The sequence below is a fragment of the Wolffia australiana genome, chromosome 2 (assembly GCF_029677425.1).
Source record: "Wolffia australiana isolate 7733 chromosome 2, ASM2967742v1".
Lineage (NCBI taxonomy): Eukaryota > Viridiplantae > Streptophyta > Magnoliopsida > Alismatales > Araceae > Wolffia > Wolffia australiana.
In genome coordinates, this window is record NC_135836.1 from 12,488,634 (window position 1) to 12,509,073 (window position 20,440).

At 42.2% G+C, this 20,440-nt stretch overlaps 4 protein-coding genes across 6 annotated transcripts in view; all 4 read left to right on the plus strand.

Moving 5' to 3' along the window:
* Positions 1-2,981: 2,981 nt before the first annotated feature.
* Positions 2,982-4,979, plus strand: LOC144716890 (bifunctional protein FolD 4, chloroplastic-like). Its single transcript, XM_078592157.1, has 5 exons — positions 2,982-3,295; positions 3,364-3,680; positions 4,146-4,382; positions 4,456-4,623; positions 4,696-4,979. Exons 1-5 carry the CDS (start codon positions 3,139-3,141, stop codon positions 4,864-4,866), a joined length of 1,050 nt encoding a protein of 349 aa, XP_078448283.1. The 5' UTR covers positions 2,982-3,138; the 3' UTR covers positions 4,867-4,979.
* Positions 4,980-9,766: 4,787 nt separating this feature from the next.
* On the plus strand, positions 9,767-12,186 carry RMR1 (receptor homology region transmembrane domain ring H2 motif protein 1). The gene is made up of 4 exons (XM_078592161.1): positions 9,767-10,054; positions 10,130-10,363; positions 10,640-11,032; positions 11,917-12,186. The coding sequence occupies exons 1-4, from the start codon at positions 9,868-9,870 to the stop codon at positions 12,012-12,014; spliced, it is 912 nt and encodes a 303-aa protein (XP_078448287.1). The 5' UTR covers positions 9,767-9,867; the 3' UTR covers positions 12,015-12,186.
* A 236-nt stretch (positions 12,187-12,422) lies between these two features.
* On the plus strand, positions 12,423-13,701 carry LOC144716894 (thiosulfate sulfurtransferase 16, chloroplastic-like). The gene is made up of 6 exons (XM_078592162.1): positions 12,423-12,721; positions 12,796-12,870; positions 12,946-13,019; positions 13,096-13,166; positions 13,242-13,295; positions 13,416-13,701. Exons 1-6 carry the CDS (start codon positions 12,714-12,716, stop codon positions 13,497-13,499), a joined length of 366 nt encoding a protein of 121 aa, XP_078448288.1. The 5' UTR covers positions 12,423-12,713; the 3' UTR covers positions 13,500-13,701.
* A 1,389-nt stretch (positions 13,702-15,090) lies between these two features.
* Positions 15,091-20,440, plus strand: part of PSAT1 (phospholipid sterol acyl transferase 1) — a 39,225-nt gene continuing 33,875 nt past the window's right edge. Inside the window, exons 1-2 of one of the 3 annotated variants that reach the window (XR_013585017.1) lie at positions 15,091-15,533; positions 16,239-16,374. Coding sequence is in view for 2 of the 3 variants with exons in the window: in XM_078592160.1 (XP_078448286.1) it covers positions 15,327-15,533; positions 16,239-16,374 (343 nt within the window). In the remaining variant the exon portion in view is untranslated. The remainder of the gene's footprint in view (positions 15,534-16,238; positions 16,375-20,440) is intronic. The other 2 variants (XM_078592160.1, XM_078592159.1) reach the window with 2 other exon arrangements.

A 20,440-nucleotide genomic window follows, 5' to 3' on the forward strand; every position in this document is an offset into this window, starting at 1 on the left:
GGAGAATGGGCCACGCGTACTTGGGGATCGATGCTTAAAGCTTGGGAAATTCCAAACAGGTCAGAATTCTCACTCTTACATTGGATTCAACATTTTCTATAATACTCTAAGAGAGAAAGCAAAGCCACTATTCTTAAATGTTATACTTGTGTATTTTTATTATGGGAGATATGGAAGAAAAGAAATTCACAAAAGTGGGAAAATGGAAATAGAGAATATTGGTCCATAATTGAATCTGTAAATTTATGGATTAAGACTATGTATGAGATTATCAAACCTTTGAAGATCACTTCTAAGACAGAGATGGTAGGATTACGGAATTGGAATCTTCCCATTGGTCATATCATGTATATTCATCAAGTTAATTTTATTTATTGGGTGTCACCTATTAAATCCATGTACAAGTTGAATGTAGATGGGGCATCCAAAGGTAACCCAAGGGTAAGTGCATGGGTGTATTTCACGAGATTGTAATCATAATTTGTTTTTTGCTTTTTCACATTATTATTCTTCAAGAACAAATATGGCAGCAGAATGCTGGGCGCTTTTTGATGGCATGATCATTTGTGATCAAATGGGAAATGAGCATATTATTGTAGAAACAGATTTGGCAGCTTTAAGCCATATGATAAGTAAGTGAGTCTGTAAATCATGGACATTACATTCGTGGTGGGTAAAAATGATGTCTTATCTCCCGAAAATATTTTGCATTCAACATATATTTCATGCAGTGAATTCTATAGCCGACACCTTAGTTAATCATTTGATTAGACAACAAGGAAATCAATTTTTTGTGGTTTATTGGAATTACCGCCCAATGCAAGAGGAAGCTATCGTATGGAGAGGATGGGGATCCCATACATGAAGCGTACTAAAATACTGTCCTCTACATTGCTGCTGCATTAACAAGCCTAATCGGACTCAAAACCATAATACTTGACATACCAAGTTGCAATCGTTTTATGCAAAGATCTTTTTCTGTGCTTATGTTACATGCCATTACAACATGATTTCATAATTCAATTTACAGAGCTATTATATAATTTTCATGATACATTATGACTGAATTACATGTATTATTTTTGCATTAGTATGACGCATCTAAATCATGACATCATCTGGTATGCTGTAATTAACATCTGGGAGTCAAGTTCATTGGATGTTTCCTGACTAGCCCTAGTGATCAAGTATCCAAAGAAGCATGGAATAAACTGCCTTGTTTTTCAAAATGGTACACTATTTTCTTTAATGTTCGCTGTATACAGTGTAAGCTTGTAGCCATAGAGTTTTTTATCAAGGCAGATGAAGGCAACTGGAGAAACCAACATATCAGACTTGGCGAAAAGGGAGGAGCTAGTTGATAAAGAACGAATGAGTAATATGAAGCAAAAAAATGGCATAAAAAAAAAACCCCAAAGAAAAATGATGTACCAAATAGCATAATGAATGCAGCCAAAGAAAAGAATAAAATGAAGCTGATGCATAAATATCTCAATGAGACTCAAGCACAAAGGGCAATATGCAAGACATCAAAAAATGTTCAAGCTTAGTTCTCAATATTCAGATTCTCTTTACCTTGAGGCATGGTTGATGCTAACCGCCATGGACTTCAGCTGTACCTGGAACTGACTTTGGGGGAACATGAATACACTGCAAAAAAGAGATAGAAGGATAGATAGATAGATATATAGATAGATAGATAGATAGATAGATAGATAGATAGAGAGATAGATAGATAGACAAACAGACAAACAGAAAGACAAACAGACATACAGACTGACTGACTGACTGATAGACAGACAGACAGACAAACAGATAGACAGACAAACATACAGACAGATAGATAGATAAATATATATATCAACTTAGAAGAATCATATCTTTGTGAATATAATGTCAAAAAATTAAGGAAAATCATATTGTGATTCAAAAAATTATTTAATTTTGGCATTTATGGTAAAAATACCCAAAAATACTTTAAAAATCACAAAATTCAAAAAATTATTCTAAAAATGGTTTTAATCATTTTAGGCTTGATAACAATCATATATAACCAATTTAATGCAAATAAATGTGTAAACATCATCATATTCACCTATTAATACCGCTTGTTATTAATCCCTATTTCAAAACCAGTTATCATGCCAAATAGCGCAGCGTTATACACAATAAGGTTCTCCATTTAAACGTCTTTGGTCCAACCATTCTTATGGGCAAGACAGTGTTGTCTAACATAGGCATAGTTTCTAGCTAAAGTCGGGAATTATTTATTTATTGCTAATAAAGTGGAAAATGTTTAATATTTTATCCACAAATAAGGATAAAATACTCATCACAATTCAATTACAAACAGGCCACTATTACATTAAAACGACATTAACATAATACATGAAAAATGATTAACAGAAAAATAATGTTAAATAAGTCATGAATCATAAACAGACTAAAATATATGTACCTTGCATTCCCTCAGTTCCTGGCAAAAATAAGGATGTAACCTTTAGCACTTCAGACTAAAATAAATGTAAAGAACACAGATAAACAGTAATATCGAATTACCTGAAATATTTATTACCGTGTAAACATAAATTATATTTAAGAGAGATGAACCTGGATTGAATATATTCTTCAAAAGGCTCACTTGATTTAAGTTTTCCATGATGCGCATAAACTATAAGGCAGAGTTGAGGATGACAAGTTCTTAGATTACCACATATACGGGTGTCGGATACAATACAAAACAGATATCATTACCGATATCCGACACCCATATCCATTTCGATGTCGGCATCCAAACGAGTGAACCCAAATGTATATCATCCTGATCTTAGTGGGGAATAAACTGGGAGATTATTTTAAAAGATATTTTTAAGACCTATGCTCCACACCATGAACACAAAAAAATGCTCAAAAGTCTAAACCCTGCAAATTTAATTGAAAAATGTGTAATCAAGTCCCACATAAACTGCTACTGATGAATTAGCAGAGCTGCTTTCCAGCTCAGTCGAAAGAAATCAAGCAGAGAGAGAGCACGCCAGCCACCAGCTGTCGATCTTCGTCGCAGCAAAACCCTAACAAAACCCGTTTCCATCGCCCTCTGCCGAAGACCCTCTTCAGATCCCGGCTTGGAGATCGTTTATGGCATCGACGGCGGTCGTCTCGTCGGACTGGTCCGCTTCCTCAGCCACGGCTCGCCTTCTTCCCTTTCGCAGGGTCCAGGCCCAAACCTGCCGTCTCCTTCACCGGCAATCCGTCTCTTTCCATTGCAGATCGCTCAAATGCTCTGCTTCCACGGGTATGGCGATCGACCATAGCCCATAATATATCTCCCTAGACTGTAAATTTTTGTTCTTGTGGGCTCAGCGGCGGGCAATTCGGCCAAGGTCATCGACGGGAAGGCCTGCGCGAAGGAAATTAGGGGCGAAATTGCCGCGGAGATATCGAGGATGAAGGAAGCGATTGGGGTTGTTCCTGGGCTCGCTGTTGTTTTGGTGGGATCAAGAAAAGATTCGCAGACGTACGTTCGTAACAAGCAGAAGGCGTGCGAGGGCGTGGGGATCACTTCCCTTGAAGTCCATCTTCCTGAGGATTCCTCTGAGGAAGAGGTCATCGAGCATATCTCGCGCTTCAATGGAGATCCTTCCGTCCATGGTATCTTGGTCCAGCTCCCTCTTCCTCGGGTAATTTCTAAAATCCTCTCTCTTGGTCTTGCTCACTAGACATGGTTGTTCTGTTCTGATCGTTTTAAACGAACAAAAAATTTCGCTCAAAAGAACCGCACAGTCCTTTTTTTTTGTTCTGTTCTTTTTTTTTCAAAAAAGGAACAAAATTTGCTCAAATTCGCACAAAACTAGAACAAAATTTGCACAAAGCGAACAAAACAACCGCACACGGGTCTGTCCAATGTTCTGTTCGAATTTGTTTTTGTTCTGTTCGGAAAACTGAACAGAACGAACAATTTGCACAAATTCGCGCAAAAAGAATAGAACTACCATGTCTATTGCTCTCTCAAACACGATAAACTCTGTTTATCTCCCTGAACAACTTGTTCTTCTTCGATTCCTCAAAAACATCATGCTGGGTACAAATTATTTTGTTGTGATGATCTCTCCGGGTTCAATTAAGTTCAAATACTTTGGCAACAGCACATGAACGAAGAGAGAATACTCAACGCCGTCAGCATTGAGAAAGATGTCGATGGGTTTCATCCTTTGAACATCGGCAGGCTAGCCATGCAAGGCAGAGAGCCGCTCTTCGTTCCTTGCACGCCGAAGGGATGCATGGAGTTATTGCACAGACTCGGCGTTGAAATAACAGGCAAGAGAGCCGTCGTTATAGGCCGGAGCAACATCGTCGGGCTGCCTGTTTCTCTTCTCCTTCAAGTAAAACCATTGCTCTTTCTCTTCTATGAATTTCTCTTGGTTTAATTTTTTTCTTTCTTTTTCTCAATTTCAGCGGCAAAATGCCACGATAAGCATTGTGCACTCGTACACTCAAAACCCAGAAGAGATATCCCGGCAAGCGGACATCATTATATCGGCAGCTGGGGTGGCTAATTTGGTCAGAGGGAGCTGGATAAAACCCGGTGCGGTGGTGATCGACGTTGGAATCAATCCAGTCGACGTGGGTGCCTTATGACCGTTGATTTTTGGGAGCAATCATGATCTTGGCCGCTGATTCTGTGTTTTTTTTCAGGATCCTGAGAGTCCTAAAGGGTACAAGCTGGTGGGTGATGTGTGCTACGAGGAGGCTAGCCAGTTTGCCTCTGCTATTACTCCGGTGCCTGGGGGCGTTGGGCCTATGACCATCGCCATGCTCCTCTCCAACACCCTCTTGTCTGCCAAAAGGATACACAACTTCACTTGATCTCCAGACTCATCATTCTGAGACAGTTCTTTTTCCTGAGTGAGTTGGTGGAGAGGATAAATTTTGGGATTTATTCTTGAATGAGCTATAAGATCTTGCTTCATTGAGGATTAGTGTTTTTGCTCGCCCTGTCTGGGTCCTATGATCTACCCTACATGTAACCAAGATAAGGTTAGGTGTAAGGCCCCAAAGTATGCAATATTCTTGCTCAGAGGATTGTGTGCTTATTGAGGGACATGTCGTGTATTGGAGTCATGATTGGAGATTGAGTTTTGAAGTGAGAACACAATGAACATGCACTGCAGGTGGTGACGTCCGACTCTGATCTTTGACGCCAAGGCCCTGATCTTTAACAGATCAGGGCAATGCCGCGCGGGGCCGCCAAAGGTACTCGCGCGCTTTGGACACGCAAGCTGGGCGATGGAGGCGCAGGAGGTGTATGGGAGAACCGCATGTGCAGGAGGTGTAAGTGTCGTGCATGCGTGTGTGCCTTGGGGATGGCATGCGCGTAAGCTCAACAAAGCTGGAGCATATTAACACCTGCTTGACGAATATGAGTTCTTCGAAGGTGGGATGGAAGAACCCATCAAAATCTCATCCTCTATTGAACATTTCTTCCTTTTTTATTCATCTTGAAAAGAGTTCTCCATGAAGAAAGAGAGGTGTCGAGGGAGAAAGACCTAGCGAGGAAGATGGAGGGAGAGGGGGGAAGAAGGGAAGGGAGGCGAAGGGGTCTTTGTTAGCAGCGGCTTTTAAGATAGTTATGTTGATAGTCTAACATAACTATCAACATGAATTTTGTACTTTGACATAGGCTTGTCAACCTGACCAGACAAGAACCAGACTAGGTACGAACAAGGACTGATGGGAACCGGACCAAATTTCTGTAAAGTTAGGTCTTTGCTAAAACTAGGACTGAGTGGGACTATTGAAGCCTGATAGACTGAGGATGATTGTAAGTATTGACAAAATAGTTTGGAATGGAAGGCACAGAGGCTTTTGTTCTTCTTTCTGTTCCACGATCGAGAGAGATGATTAATGACAAATCAAAATTAGTGCCCAATTTTTAGTCCTGGACTTTTGTTTGGCCTATGGTGAGTCTTTTTGCGACCATTGCAAAAATCGTGCAATGTGTAGTCCAGCTCGAATTCCCTACTGCACAACAAATACTTTGTCAAAAATTCCCTACGCACATCACACATAATCTTTTTCAGTGTGAAAATGTGTGAATTTTTCCAATTTTTTAAAGGAAGATAAAAAAGGAAAACAGCTTATGCGTTCAAAATCCTACATGACTTATATTCCAATATTGGATTCTTGTATGGGTTTTAAAGGATTGGTGTTGATTGAAGAGGGTACCGCCTGCACTTCCTATGGGTTGCCTAAAGCGCAGTCCATTGGTTACTGAAAGGTGAATGGCTGGATTGACATCGGTAAGATCAGTTTTAAAATATTGCTAATATTATTTTGCCATTGCTGTAATTAGAAATATCAGTATAGTTATGATTATGGGTTGTAAATAACATTTAGGTGATATGTGAACATAATGATTTTGAGGTTAATTGATGCATTGAGGAAACTGAAACTGTAATTTATATTAGTTTCCTTGAAGGATGTGCGCTTGGCCTTTGTTATTTAACTCCCATGTTTTCTTTACATTGTTTAATGTTGACATAATTTTAATGCAACAATCTTAAATTTAGAGATTCATTTCTCTCTGCCTCTTGTCCTCTTGCTTTTTATCTTTCTCAATCTTTCCTTCTCTTACTTTCTATCTCTCTCTGTTTTTCGATCTCTCATTATGTTTCTTTATATCTCTTGATCTCTCAATTTTTCCTTCTCACACTATCTATCTTAAATATTTCAGTCTCTCATTCTCTTTCTATCTATCTCCCCCAATCTCTCAATCTTTCCTTCTCTCACTCACTATCTCTCATCATGTCTTAATGGCTTGTTCGCTTGCTTTCTATCTCTTGCAATCTCTTGATCTTTCCTTCTCTCGCAATCAGTCTATCATTTGGAAAACAGAAATTCAAGTAAAACTTGGCTGGTATCACCGAAGACAACAGAAACTATCAAAACAACACTATACTTAAGAGACATCTTGAGAAGTTTCATCGTAAAGTGTATGTTACCCTAAAAGGTAAGGGGAGTCGAGTTCTAACAAAGAGATTAGTTGATGACTATTTTGATGCAACAACTAGTAAGAATTATCTATTATATTGCACAATAGGATTTACTAATCATTTTCTTTTATCTTATGCGTCGTCTGTAGTCACCACACGCGCCTGCGTAAAATTATGGCTCAATGATAAAAATGAACTGGGAAAAAATATTATTCATAATATTGTGGAAGAAGAATTGAAGCTAGTAAAACCTAAGTTTGATGAAACTAGACGCGCTCTATGTCGGGCACACCATAAATATTGAGTAGGTCATTATAGATGAGATAAATATTCTTGGGGTGAATGACAGTGAACAACTCAATGTGTACGATGACTTTGGTTCATATACGTCATACAACATTGTACTATGTCTCATGAAGATATTCACTTTTATATGAGGTTTGACCCAGTGTGAGAAGTGCTATGTATCATTATCCATGCAGTTGGTCTACTAAACCAAACATAAGGTTCCCCCTAGACTGCCCAGCAAGGTGGATTTCAACATATTACATTTAGTTGTCAATGTCGACGAGAGGGATGCACTTTTCATCATGAAATTAAACACAATGAAGAAACATATGTTATTTGAAAATGAGACAAATGAACAATTATTTTACACATATTGAAACACAACGTGATTTTTACTGCCCTAGTTTGCTAATGAATGCACAAACATCACAAGAAGTAATTGTTACCATCAGAGCTATAACGAGACATTTTGATAGTGTCCCACGCTGTATCATAGATTTGACCATGTTTCAAGTCAATGGTGTTATATCATCAGGACAACGAACATCCTTCTACAAAACTTTAATCATCACGTGCAACTATGCCTTCGCCATTGTGGCACTCATTGATCCATCCATGAAGCTACAATTAGTTGACCGCGACTACCTGGGTGAAGTCTTACCATACGTGTAGAACATATGAAATTCTCTTAGGGTCACCATTGATCAGAGCATGCTTTGGATATTTTCTTTTCAATGTTTTCATCTGGCTTTTTGTAGCTATTGTTTTTTAATGAAGCAGTGGAGAAGTAGTTTCCGAACACCAAGCATACACCCACCACTCATCCTGGGTACAAGCTTGATGTGTACATTGGCTCACATCCTGGGCACAAGCTTGACGGACCCATCACATTGATGGAAGGTAACATGTGATCACTCATATCTAGGACTAGCACTGGTTGTAAATGAATTCCTGTCAATCTTTGCGACGAGGGTGACCTCAACAAGACTTTCACGAATGGTCATACTTGTCATCAACTATAAGGAATCCAGGTTAACCACAAAAGTGCATCAACCTACTCATGACATTATAGAGTTAGTGGTGGGCAGATGACGATATCGACAACGATACACAGAAAATAATGAATATATCACTGAGGACCAGAGGGTTGATTAGGCTGAACCTTTTTTTTGTTTCAACATGCTGAAAAATTTAGACATTGTTTTATGTATTGATGGGCAATGAGCCCAACAATTCATCTTTCTTTTCGTAAAGCTAAAATTTGACATTTATTTCTACTGTGCATTTGATTTGCAACTTATAAACATTATATAAAATAATGCATGCCTGGGTCAAACCTAATGGTTCAAAATATTAATTGCAATGCTACGAAGTTTGCATGATATTATATTTATTGTCTTCATTGTAGCGAAGCTTAATAATTATCAATTTAATTTGTAACTTATACATTTTTATAAAATGCTGCATGGCTACGTTTAAAATTACAACCGTAAAATATTAATAAGAGGGCTATGAAGTTTTGAAAATATTATAATTATTTTATATGGAGTGGTGAAATTAAATAATTATAAATTTACTTTTCATTTTATAAATTTAAAAAATGTTGTACTAATACATTAACAGTTATGTCTGTAGGATGTTAATTAGAATATAATAAGTTTTCATAATTGTATAATTATAATATACATAATCGTGGAAGTCAATAGATATCAATTTAATTCAAGAATTATAAATATTTCATACAATACTGCACGCCTACGTTAAAACCAGTGGTTCTAAAATATTAATCAGAATGTTGATAAGTTTGCATAATAATATAATTATTATCTACACAGTGGTGGAAGCCAATAGTTATGTAATTAATACCAAACCAACAAATATTTTTTTAGAACAAATATCCAGGGGGACATGCGATGATGGTTCTTAAAATATTTTACTGTAACATAAAGCACAATACAAGCAATCATTTGTGCAAAATTGTGCGATGTGAATTTCCACACAAATTTGCACCAGGTCCAAAAATTTGCACAGGGTTTGGGCGGGTTTAGAATCTGATCCTCAATTAAACTTGACACAGACTTGCCCTCTTGGTTGGGCTGGTCAGGTCCAGAAATTAATGAACAAATTTAAAATGAAAAGGCAGGGTAATAAATAATTCGTCATAGTGATTTTTGTTGCAAATGTGAGGTATTTATTTTGAATAGCATGGATCATTTATTATGATATCTATACTAGCTTAATGAGGGAAAATCTCAAACCGTGGCCGACCCGATCCAAGAGTCGGTTCTATCGGCCCCCTCACCGAACACCGGAAATATGAAAAATACTCCAATTAGTTAGGAAATAGGAAAAATGCAGTAATTAGTAAGAAAATAGGAAATTAGGAAAAACTTCAAAAAAGAACGCGCCGCGCGTCTTCCATGGAGTTAATTAATTAATTGAAATATTACGGCAGGGAGAATATAAATCTGCAGAAAATCAGTTGCTTCTTCGGATACGCGATCTTCTACCTGGTCGGTGTGGTCTCTCGAGAGGGGAGACGACGAAGGGCGAAGCGGGGGAGAGCCATGTCGAAGAACCACCGAATATGAAGATTTGCTGTACGCCAATCGAGTTCTTCTCCCGGTTTTTTATTCATGGGAGCTCGCTGCAGCTTCTCCCTTGTCTATGTTGTTTGATTTCTTTCCTTTCGCTGATCCGATCGAGCTCCGGACTCGTTCATTTTTGGGGCAATTCCTTCTCCTTCACCTTCATCGACGCTCCTGCCCGATTCGGTGATGTTTTGAACTTGTTGATCCGTTAATTTGCTCAATTTGATCTTCAATTTGACTGTTGATTCTCTTCCTCAGCCGTCCCCGTCGATGGATCGGGTATCTGTGGAGCGCTCGACGTGGCGAGGCCTGCCAATGCTTGTTCAACCCTAGAGAGTGTAACCATCATGGAGGGGCAGGCAGGGCGCTTGAGGATCTTGCTGATCGCCCGGGGCTCCTGCAGCTTCGAACAGAAAGTAAGGAACGCTCAGGCCGCCGGTTACAAGGCCGCCATTGTCCATGATGATCAAGGAAAGAGCAATTTGATCTCCAGTTGAGTTCCGCTTACCTCTCCTTTCTTTGCGACACTAACCTCGATTAGTTCCCGGCAATAGTTTCACCATATTAACACAATCCATTGATTTCTCTCGAATTGTGCAAATGATCTCGTCGCTTAATTCGAGAAATTCGTGCCTGAATCAAGTTTAATTCGTGGGCGATATCATCCATCTGCTTGTTCTACGCTATCATTCCGAAATTAAGCTGTTGGGCATCTTTTTAACCTGATAATTATTGGAAATTCTGATTGTTCGTCGATTGTGGATGCAGTGGTGGGTGAGCCAGAGGGGATCTCGATTCCCGCAGTGTTCGTCTCGAAGATGGCGGGTGAGATGCTGAAGACGCTCGCTCACTCGCAGGGGGGGCAATGCTGTATAAGCCCATTAACAGAGGAAGCTGCTGGTACGGTTTTAGTTATCTCTTTCGTTTCACTACTCGTCATAGTGTCGGTCGTGGCGACCTTCATCTTTGCCCGGAACTGCCGTCCCCATCGACACCGAGCCCACAGCCAGCCGGCCAGCGTTAGTATGCAGCAGCTTGAAGCTCTTCCCCACTTCACCTTCAAGCCTGATTCCCACCACAAGCTCATGTCCGAGACCTGCGCCATCTGCTTAGAAGATTATCGACACGGGGAAACCCTACGGGCACTCCCTTGCCTTCATGGTGAATAATAATATCCTTGATTTATACATTTTTGTCTTGCGGAATAAGTTTTTTTTCATAGTTTTTTCTCTTGTGCTTGCGGAATAGTTTTTTTCTTCTAGTTTTTTCTCTTGGGCTTGCAGAATTGGTTTTTTTTCTTATAGTTTTTTCTCTTGGGCTTGCAGAATAGGTTTTTTCTTTTAGTTTTTTCTCTTGGGCTTGCAGAATAGGTTTTTTCTTTTAGTTTTTTCTCTTGGGCTTGCAGAATAAGTTTTTTCTTCTAGTTTTTTTATTGGGCTTGCAGAGTTGGTATTTTCTGATAGTATTTTCTCTTGGGCGTGCAGAATAAGTTTTTTCTTTTAGTTTTTTTCTCATGGGCTTGCAGAATAAGTTTTTTCTTCCAGTTTTTTCTCATGGGCTTGCAGAATAAGTTTTTTCTGATATTTTTTTCTCTTGTGCTTGCAGAATAAGTTTTTTCTGATATTTTTTTCTCTTGGGCTTGCAGAATAAGTTTTTTCTTTTAGTTTTTTCTCTTGGGCTTGCAGAATAGGTTTATTCTTTTAGTTTTTTCTCTTGGGCTTGCAGAATAAGTTTTTTCTTCTAGTTTTTTTATTGGGCTTGCAGAGTTGGTATTTTCTGATAGTATTTTCTCTTGGGCTTGCAGAATAAGTTTTTTCTTTTAGTTTTTTTCTCATGGGCTTGCAGAATAAGTTTTTTCTTCCAGTTTTTTCTCTTGGGCTTGCAGAATAAGTTTTTTCTGATATTTTTTTCTCTTGGGCTTGCAGAATAAGTTTTTTCTTTTAGTTTTTTCTCTTGGGCTTGCAGAATAAGTTTTTTCTTCCAGTTTTTTCTCTTGGGCTTGCAGAGTAAGTTTCTTCTGATAGTTTACTCTCTCGGGCTTTCAGAATTCCATACTGTTTGCGTTGACTCTTGGCTGTTGAAGTGGGGAACGTTTTGCCCTGTCTGCAAGCATGAGATGAGCGCAGGAGGGTGTGGTGCCTAATCGTAGTTTTCTCTTGCCCTTCTTTGTACATTGTGCGGTGCTTCATTTTCTGCACCAGTTTCGCCTTGAGCCTTTGTGTTTTGTAAGTGTAAAATTTCTCCCCAGAAGCTAGATTTTTCTTCCATATTCTGAATAACTTCGACTGGAAACTTCCCTGGTCGTTGGCGGTGAATGATGGTGTTCAAAGAATATCTGTACGAAAACATTAAATTTCTCCCCAGAAGCTAGAATTATCTTCTTCCATCTTAATAACAACGACCGGAAATTTCCCTTGTCATCGGTGGACAGTGATAAGGTTTCAAATATATTATTTTCTGGCACCTTGTATTTCCGTTAATATGAATTTTGACCCAGAAACTAGATTTTTTCTTCATTCGTCGTTGGTGGATAGTGATCGTGTTCGAAAAATATAGTTTTCTGGCACCAATAAGCCTTGACCCTTGTGTTTCCTAGTTTCTTCCTTTTTCTGAAGAAACTTCCCTGGTGGTTGATGGGTAATGATGAAAATCCAAAAAGAATTCATGCAAACACATTTTTGAGAGAAGGTTCCACTCAGACGGCAGGGGTGACGTCAGACGGCGTTGACCACGTCAGCTCTGACGTGGCAAGCTGTGCTGTCACGACAGCTACGTGTCCAGTATCGGCTATAACACGACCCCCCTGAGAGGCTTTGCAGTAGAGGTTTCGTCAGGCGGCGACATGGCGAGGTACATCTCTTCCCTCTTCATCACGTTGCCGATCACGCTGATTTCATCGATCTGACGGTCGAAAATTTTTGCAGTACCGATGTCACGACGGTTGACGTCAGCACCGCCAGCGATCTCGTTAGCTCCGGCCACCGCTATCTGGACGTCAGGTTGCAATCTCTCTTCTTCATCTTCATCTTTCTGATCGTTCTTCTGAAATCCATGGCGAGCGTTTTCTGCTGCAGAACGGCGGAGGAGTTCAACAAAGGTCATCCAGAGGGCGCAATCAACATCCCATACGTTTTCTTCACTCCCGAAGGTGATTGATTGATTGCTCAGGCAGACGAGTCGATTCCGGTCGGAATTGTTTCTTTGATGGAAGGAAAATCTCTCAGGGAAGCGGAAGAATCCGGAGTTCTTGGACAAGGCCGCGGAGATTTTCGGCAAGGATGATCCGATCGTCGTGGTGAGTTTGACCGCCAGGAAATCATAGTATATTCTTCTCCTGTTCTTCCGATCTTTGATTTCCGTGATTTGGCAGGCTTGCGCGGCTGGCGCTCGATCGATTCTGGCCGCCGGCGACCTCGTTTCCGCGGTGAGTTCATCGTTCTGATTAATGCTCGGTGATTTGAAATGAGAGACAAACGAGAGAGAATTTTAAATTTGTGAAGAGAAATTGGCGGGAAGCCGAACAAGATTGTTTAATTTGTTGCAGGGATACAAGAACGCGAAGAACATGGAAGGAGGCTTCACCGCTTGGTCGGTAAAGGGTTTACCCGTGAAGAAGCCTCAGTCGTGAGGACTTGAGATTGTAGTGTTCTTGGTCAGGACGGCCTGGTCGAGACAAAATCCAAACAATAACGTGGATGGTGTTGTCGTTCATAACGTCAACCGTCCCTTTGGCTGAAACCTCTTTTCTGGGTTTCCCTTGCTGTTCTTTTTCTGGACTTAATTTCGCTTAATGGGATGATAAATAAATTAAAGGACTTTATTTTTTGCAATGGTATGGATGGATGACGATCAGGGACGGCAAGCCCTGTTGCTTAGGGGACCAATGTATGATAATATGTGACGAAGTAGACATGGTTGTTCTGTTATGTTAGTTTGAAACGAACAAAAAATCCACACAAAAGAACTACACAAGGCCTTGTTCATTGTTGTGCTCTTTTTTTGTGCAAAAATGATCAAAATTCGCACATTCGGACAAAATTAGAACAAAATTTGCAAAAAGCAAACAGTAGAAACGCACATGGGTCTGTGCGATGATCTGTTTGAATTTTATATTGCTTTGTTCGGAAAACCGAAGAGAAAGAACAATTGGCACAAATTCACACAAAAGGAACCGAACAGCCATGTCTAGACGGAAGAAATTGAATCCACTTCGCCGGAAAGATTTCTATTGAGCTCCCACTTAACAAATCCGTGAATATAATTTTCTACTTTGACTTTGATATTGCTAGTCCACCTGACCGTACCGAGACCAAACAATGACAGACCAGCACCGGACCGAAGTTTAGGACTGGACCGGACCGGGATCTCACAGGCCCTCACCTCCCATCTTCGTCCTCTGAATGGAAGGCTTGCCGTCACACGACGTAAGGTCATATGAGCAAATTATTATTTTTCCTGGTGACTCTGACCGTCTGCCGGTGTCAATATCTTTCTTGGTGTATCTCTCTCTGTCTCCTCTCTTCATATCTCTTTCATCATTTTAAATTTTGCCTCCACCATCATACGTGACGGCTGTCCCATTACATCATCCGATCAGGCGGACACTGCCGCCGTCCGTCTTGTCCATCCTTCTGCACGAATATAGTGGAGGGACGTCGACATCACACTAATTTTGTCAGTGGACGAAAAAATCATCCCGTCCAGGACTTCAGATGACTGACGGTATGAAGAATCGTCTGCCCATCCCCGGACGGGATGATTGCTTCATCTACGGACGAAATAACCGTCCCATATGGGGCCTTGGACAGGGGGCAGGATGGTTATTTCGTCGTGTGGGAGTATATAGTATGCGCGTGACAGGTCCACCTGCTCGTTGCACGTGCTGTGCCGTGCGTCAATTTCTGAGTGGTCTGATGCTGAGACATGCCCTTTTTTGTCCTGGGATGCTGGTGTGACAAGAATTTCATGGACGGGACGGTATCGGACAGGACAGGACATAGACTAAAAAAATAGGGTGGGACAAACCCTGGACAGGACGAGTAAGACGAAACTCTAAAAATTGGGACGTAGGACCGAACGAACCTCGTCCAGCCCCGTTCATCGTCCACGTCCAGGACGATCCGGATGGACGGAACGGCTGGATGACGGCGTGACGAAGACGTCGTCTGTCGTCCTGTATCGGTGATCTGGATGACGTACGTGATCACATTTGAACTGGGTCACGTTTGTTCTTTGCAGGGAGCGTAACGGGCCACGTGAGTGCAGTTCCCGCGGATTTCCTCTTCCGAAAGCATCGGACGGTTAGAACTGGCCGATGACGTGGGGCTGGCCTGGCTGTTGGCTACATAGCCGTTCCGGCGAGGGCATTCAACTCAGTACCGTCCTCTGCCGGCTTCCTCGACGATCTCTGAAGCTTGCTGCGGCGAGGCTATGGTGATCGCGCCGTAGAGAGGCAATGAGGGCAGTTGTCGCCGTGGTGATCCTGCTCGTCTGGTCAAGCGTGGAGATCTTCGGATCGGATGAACTCGTCGGCGGGAAGTTGTCTGGGATAATCATCCCCGGATTCGCGTCGACTCAGCTTCGGGCTTGGTCTGTGCTCGATTGTCCGTACTCTCCTCTCGATTTTAATCCTCTCGACCTCGTCTGGCTGGACACTACCAAGGTTTGTCTCCTCTAACGTTTGTTTTCTCGGGATCTACTGTTTTCTGTTTGATGCGATGCTGGAAAAATTTGAAAACTCGCCGCCGATCCGGTTGTATCCTCGTTATTTTCTCGGAGGAAATTGAACGGCCTTGGATCCTGTTTATTTTCTCGGTTAGCTTCTCTGTTGTACTTGGATAATGTTCTATTTAGCTGGTTACTGTACTGTATTCTAAATCTAGTGGCGAAAACTGTTATCAAGGTAACGACAAAAAAAACGACAAAAAGTTCGACTTATCTTTGTGAATGCCATCAAGACAACGACAAAAAAACGTGGAACTTCGCAATGTGTTGGTGGTCTCGTTTCAATCTATGACGTCCGGAAAGTTATTACGGAAAGTTTCCATCGTAAACGGACATTTCGGCGCGACGCAGTCAGAATCTGTTGATGTCTTGTCGTTAAGTATAATCCAGTCAGGTTAACTGTATATAAAAGGTGTACAAATGGAGGATGGAGTGCGGAAGGGTTTCTTAGTTGGACGAAATTGGTTTTATCTCTGCAGGCTCACGTGATTATTTTCCTTTTTTAACCTAAATTTTAGACTTAGTCTTTCTTCAAAAAAAAAAAATGACTTAGTCGAAAAGATCGAGTGCTGGAAGTTTCAGTTTGGCCGGAGGTGAAGAACAATCAATAACAAAAGTGGAGTTTGATGTCTTTATCATGCAGCTTCTTTCGGCGATGAACTGTTGGCTCAAGTGTATGATTCTGGATCCTTACAATCAAACGGATCATCCTGCGTGCAGATCTCGTCCAGATGTTGGGCTTTCTGCTATTACAGAACTAGATCCCGGGTACATAACAGGTATTTCCTCTCACTCCATTTAACGAGGTTAAGGATTGTGAATTTTCTCAAGGTAAACTGTGCATAGTCTATTGCTCTTCCCTCTAAAAAAATGGAGGTTTCATTTTGAAACGTTGATTCTTTTTAACAGTTGTGTGTTAAGGTTCTTGCAGGTTGTGTGTTAAGGTTCTTTGAAAGAACTTTTGTTTTTTCAAAGAACTAAACACTGCAAGTACCTCTTCTGGTAAGAGGGTATTACCTCTTCTGCTCTGTGAGAAAGAGAAGCCTAAAGTGCTCCGTTCTGATGATGAATGGCTGGAATAGGAGATAATGCTTCCAGTGTTTCAAGGCCAGCACTACCGCTGTACGCTCACACTCATAAGCCAATTTCATTGGAGCCATAGCCAGAAAAAACTGTACTGAAGAACACAATGGGGCGGTCATCTTGAATAAGGACAGGTCCCACCCCAAAGCAGGAGGCATCAGTCTGTGCAACAAAATTCTTGAAATCTGTCGGCTGCAATACAAGAGCATGTACCAGTGCCTGCCTGAGTGCGTCGAATGAGGCTTGGCCGGTGTAGGACAATGCAAACTTGTTTTCGTTGTCCTTCAAAATTTTGGTCAATGGGTGCACAGAATTTGAAGCTTCGTGAAGAATGCCAATATTATTGTGCCAGGCACAAGAAGCTCCACAACTCGTCAACGTTTTGGCTCTCAGGTCAATCCAACCTGCCTTGAAGTTCTGCACATCTACCCCCTACCTCTTTTTGGAAATGTTGCAGCCAAAATATTGAACTTTTGGGTTGGCCGAATTAACGCTTGCTTAAGTTGATGCAAAACATGTGGGCTGATCGGAATGAAAATACTACATCAAAGTGCTCCTCGTCAGACTGTGCATCATCACTATAAAATTGAATGTTTTCAAAACATAACCAGTAAGAAATTCTGAAGATGATGATGGAAGATATGATAAATGAGGGTCGCAAACGTTGCCGGTGCATTCATCAATCCAACGGGCACGATAAAGAATTCAAAAGGCTGTCTTGTGCAGGTTTTTCTCTTTCTTTTGAATTTGGTGATACCTAGACTCCGAATTCATTTATGAAAAATATACTCAGCTTGCCTCTCCTCTACCAGCTCGTCGACAAGGCGAATAGGGTAGCGATCTGGCATGATGAGTTTATTGAGGGCTTGATAGTCAGGGCAGAACTGGCATGAGTTGTCCTTTTTCTTGACCAAAATTTCTGTAGTCGCACGATACAATCGACACCTGCACCTACGAACGTCGTCCTCGGCCCACCCAACATGGCAGCGGACCGGCCCAGGCGGCCCCAATAACCAAACCTTCTTATGACTTGGCCAAGACGAGAGAAGGACTTTGGAACATCGTAAGTAATCCCTATGATCTCTGTCTTCAAGACGAGAGAAGCTCATCGTTCCTTTCGCAGACGACCACTCCTGCAAGAAAGGAGCCATTGCTCAAGCAAGTGGTGTGCATCATCCGTCATTTACCACCGTGTCAACTCCCCCGGCCTTCCCTCTATCTCTTCACTTTCCTGTTCTACTGGCAGATATATTCCCTCCCAAATTCCCATTTCTCAGACAAGTATTTGAATTAATATCAAAAGTTTGGATTGAAGATACAGGGGGTTGTATCATCACATAAGGGCTTTGGTGGGCTTGAATGATACCTTGCTCCAACCGGTCGGGGATGATTTTCTCAATCTTTTTCTTCTGAATGTGTGAATAGAGATACAGCCGGAGCTTGATCAGTGATGCTCCAGCCACCTTGTGAATGGTGTGGTCAATGAACTGATGTGGTGGCAGCCCTTGGGTGGAAGCAAGGATGTTGAAAAAAGCTGCATGTAGTTCCTCCTTGAGAGTTTTTGCCAATGTCCCGAGATCCTGCCACTTGGCCCAAGCAGATATTTGGGAGAGCTGTTGGAGGGACATACAAGTTGATGTACCAGTCTCCCCATCGGCATCTGCAAGGTTGAGCTGATAGTCCCCTTGGAATCAGAGGATTAACAATGCCATGTGGGCATGGACCCAACCAACATATGCTCCCCCACAGTGAGATCTCAATCCCCAGTTTCATCAGCAACAGAAAATCCTACATCACCATAGTAATTTGGAAACGCACCGCCACATCCCAGCATATCCCCATCCCTTTGCTATCATGTCAATTCCCCATCATGATTGTGTATCGCTGCGCCATGACGACTGGAAGCCACAACTCCCTTCAGATAGATTTGCAGAGTGTGTTATGTGAGGCACCTATGTCAATCAAGACATTAACACCCTCTCCAAATGGTGGCCCAAACAGTCAACACCCATTTCTGCGGAACGCCCGGTGTAAAGTTTTGCAACAAGAAAGTCCTGGGGTCATTAATGGGCGCAGGGAGGTCAAGCATGTTTTTGTCCTAGTAGAATGTTGAAGTCCCACTTGTAATATTGTCTCTGGCTTGTGGCAACACCTGAGGCAGTGCTCGCAGGGGTGTTAGAGTTTAACCTTGATACGATCCACCAGCGCGTCTATGTTCGGAGGAAGGAACGACAACGGCCCAGGCCAATAATGTCAGCCCAGACCACGGGCGCTCCCATTTAAGGCCTCACTCGTGAGAGCAGCAAAGAAAAGAAGAAAACTCTGTGAGCCCTTCCTTCTCTCCTCTTAGCCTTTCCTATTCTCTCTTCCTATCCCTCTCCGTGACATCCTCTCGTTCTCGCAGGTGGACGTCGCCAGTCTGCTTGCGGAACGCTCTCCTTCCCTGGCGATCCTTCATTTCTCTCCTTACCATTCCTGTTCTTCTCTTACCCCCGGGAACCCTTCATCTTCTCTACCCTCCGTGGACATTGATCTTGAATTTGAATCAATTGCATTATGATTTGGACGAATTACATTGTGAAAGATACGGTCTTGAATCAGAATCGTATCAACCCTCAATCAACTGCCATTGTCAACAGGGAAGACGGAGTTTAGCACCAGGCAGGGTCCTGCAGGTCCCCAAGGATTTGGATACTCGATCAGTGGGGACCCCTGGGACGGGTTGGCTGATGGAAGGGGATGTTCCTCATTGGAAGAGTGACTGGCATGGAGGTATCATCCCAACTTTGTAGCCTTGGGGTAGCAGGGCCCCATGGAAAAATCCTGCTTGCTCTTCATTCCAAAATAGGAGCACGGTCCACCCAAAGCAGTGCGAATAGTATTGAGGCGTTGATCAGCTTGAGTGGAGGTATTCATGATCCCATTCAAGGATGAGGGGTTCAACGGCTCAACCTTTATGAGGAGCTTTGGCTTCACCCTTTTGAGGCAGGCCTGTTTGAGAAGTGGTTCCTGAATGTCTGGGATGATGGCAGTGCAGAGTTGGTCTGCTGCAAGTTTAACAGCTATTGGTAGTGCCGCCGGTTCACGATGGGCCGTACTGGGTTAGCAGCTGAGACATGAAGTCTGCCGAATCCAGGGGCAGGAGTGGTGCTGCTCAGAATGGAACTTTCTCGCAGAACCAATAGACCGGCCAGGCAGATCCTCTTTCTGGAGGATGAGGGAAAAAGTGGTGTCTATGCGTTCAGCAGGAGCACAGAGTTGATCTCTTTGCTCCATTAATTGGCTGATGTGATATTGGAAGTGTTGGGATCAGTTAGTGTTGGAGTCATGATAGGATCCTCGATAGGATCTTAAACCTATCTAGGGGTAGTTTCGTCATTTAACCCACTGGGGCATTTTAGACATTTGCTATTATGTATTTCCCTTTAAATAGGGATGCCCTCTCTTTAGGAAGGCAGCCAAGAAAAAAGAAGAAGTCGCTTGTCTCCCCTCTCCTCCTCACCGCATCTTCAGGCGGCTCGTCCTCGGCCGATCCCTACCCCCTCTGCTCGGCCTTCCCCCGACCATTCCCGTTTCTCCTTTCTACCCCGGGACGTTCTACCTTACCTCGTCCTCCAACCTGTTCCAGATACGAACCTAGATCAAGGTTCTTATCAAGTCACTCATCACCACATCCTTGAGGAGAAACGGCGGGTTGCTGCAACGAAGAGCGCACAGGTAAGTAATGCAATGATCCCCAATGTGAGGATGTCTAGGAAGGCC

Excerpts from the sequence above, each read along its gene's own strand:
- RMR1 (XM_078592161.1), top strand. The coding sequence starts at position 9,868 with ATGAAGATTTGCTGTACGCCAATCGAGTTCTTCTCCCGGTTTTTTATT. Across the intron at positions 10,055-10,129 it reads CGACGCTCCTGCCCGATTCG|CCGTCCCCGTCGATGGATCG; the intron begins GTGATGTTTTGA and ends TCTCTTCCTCAG. Across the intron at positions 10,364-10,639 it reads AAAGAGCAATTTGATCTCCA|TGGTGGGTGAGCCAGAGGGG; the intron begins GTTGAGTTCCGC and ends TTGTGGATGCAG.
- LOC144716890 (XM_078592157.1), top strand. The coding sequence starts at position 3,139 with ATGGCATCGACGGCGGTCGTCTCGTCGGACTGGTCCGCTTCCTCAGCC. Across the intron at positions 3,296-3,363 it reads CAAATGCTCTGCTTCCACGG|CGGCGGGCAATTCGGCCAAG; the intron begins GTATGGCGATCG and ends TTGTGGGCTCAG. Across the intron at positions 3,681-4,145 it reads TCCAGCTCCCTCTTCCTCGG|CACATGAACGAAGAGAGAAT; the intron begins GTAATTTCTAAA and ends CTTTGGCAACAG.
- LOC144716894 (XM_078592162.1), top strand. Across the intron at positions 13,020-13,095 it reads CGTTTTCTTCACTCCCGAAG|GGAAGCGGAAGAATCCGGAG; the intron begins GTGATTGATTGA and ends AAAATCTCTCAG. Across the intron at positions 13,296-13,415 it reads CCGGCGACCTCGTTTCCGCG|GGATACAAGAACGCGAAGAA; the intron begins GTGAGTTCATCG and ends AATTTGTTGCAG.